This window comes from Propithecus coquereli, unplaced genomic scaffold (genome assembly GCF_000956105.1).
Source record: "Propithecus coquereli isolate 6110/MARCELLA unplaced genomic scaffold, Pcoq_1.0 Scaffold677, whole genome shotgun sequence".
In the NCBI taxonomy this organism is placed as follows: Eukaryota; Metazoa; Chordata; class Mammalia; order Primates; family Indriidae; genus Propithecus; species Propithecus coquereli.
In genome coordinates this window covers 358,190-359,847 of record NW_012152807.1, presented here as the reverse complement: position 1 = coordinate 359,847, position 1,658 = coordinate 358,190, and the positions used below count along the sequence as shown (strand labels likewise).

Genomic DNA, 1,658 nt, shown 5'->3' with positions numbered 1-1,658 from the left:
CAGCTAGTCAACATACGCACAATACCATTTTATTCTGTTCATTAATTTTCACCCATTCAACTTGTGCAAACTTTTTATTACAACCCTAAATTCTGCTCATGTATACACTTTCCATTAAAAACTATTAAAGAGAAAACTGTTCATTAGTAAAATGTTTTATGAACAACTAGGTTCAATCTCTATGTGTTTTGGTTAGGATGATGAGGTTATTTTTAGGGTTTTAAGTTATTTTAAAGAATAATTTGAAACCATTAAATCATGAAGAGATATGGATGGTGCATGATACATATACAAAACCACTCTCTAATCTTTGCAGTACGTACACTGGTAAGCAGATGTTTCAGATGGTCATTTAGACAAGGACCAACAACAACACTTAACTGTACCAGGGCATTCAATCCTCTTTCAAACACTTCATCATCCGAATGCACCTGTAGGGTTTGTTAGTTGAGAGTGCAGAGGCATTGGGGAAAAGAAGAGAAAAGGAAAGGAAAGATGGGTTAAAATAAAGGGAAGGTAGGTGGAGAAAAAAATAGATTAAACATTTAAAATCAGGAGATAATTAGCAACACAGAATTTAAAAAATAACCCTCAATGCAGGACATCAAGAAGCAAAAAACAAATTTTCAACCAGATTGAGCATTAATTAAAATATATCTAGCATACAGAAAGGCTGATTTGAGGTTCATTACTTTCTCTAATTACTCAAAATATCCCTTTTTACCTTTAGTACATGCTCTCAAGCTATCTTCAGGGATGTAATCACATGGCCCTGAATAATAGTGGCCTAATTCTGCGCATATGTCAAAACCACAGGTAAAGGACTAATTTACAAATAATTTGAAGGGGAAAGAAGGCAGAAAATGTTTTACACATATTATAGCTTTCTTTTTTATTATATGTTTTGAAATGGAAAGTACAATGAAATAAATGACATACCAGAGCTGCCTTTAGCACAGGAATCAGTCTAGGCAGCAAAGGAACAGTTTTTTCAGGAGCACTTTTGACCAGAAGTAATTCTCTAAAAGCCTCCTTTGACACAAAGGTATATGGATGTTTAGTCTCTCTCAGACCCTGCCAAAACAAAAAACACAATTTACTACCCATTTTGTTATACTAATAAGAGAAAAATTAAATCCTTACTAGCCTAAGAAAAATCAAAAGTTTGATCATTATTATTTTCCTAATCATGATATATAATTTCAGCAATTACAATTTCAATCACACTGAGAAAATGTGGGTGACATACAGTCATCCCTCAGTATCTGAGAGAGATTGGTTCCAGTACCCCGTGGATATTCAAATCCGTGGATGCTCAAGTCCTTTATATAAAATGGCACAGTATTTGCATATAATCCATATACATACTTTCATATACTTTAAATCATCTCTAGATTACATATAAGACCTAATACAATGTAAACGCTACATATAGAGTTCTTATACTATATTGTTTTATTTGCATTATTTTTTATTGTATTGTTATGTTTTCATGGTTTTTTTTTTAATAGTTTTGATGCGCAGTTGGTTGAATCTACAAATGTGGGATCCACGAATAGGGAGGGCTGACTGTACATGAGATAGCAGGAATCTCTATCCACAGAAGGGAAGGAAGGGCAAAGAAAAATAAAAATAAAAAAGGAACAGGAAAAAAGAAA

At 33.0% G+C, this 1,658-nt stretch overlaps 1 protein-coding gene across 1 annotated transcript in view; it reads right to left on the bottom strand.

Moving 5' to 3' along the window:
• Positions 1-251: 251 nt before the first annotated feature.
• PACRGL (PARK2 co-regulated-like) overlaps positions 252-1,658 on the bottom strand; it is a 22,652-nt gene continuing 21,245 nt past the window's right edge. Inside the window, exons 4-5 of the mRNA XM_012660754.1 lie at positions 940-1,074; positions 252-431 (exon numbers count right to left, since the gene is read on the bottom strand). Of these exons, the coding sequence (XP_012516208.1) occupies positions 252-431; positions 940-1,074 (315 nt within the window). The remainder of the gene's footprint in view (positions 432-939; positions 1,075-1,658) is intronic.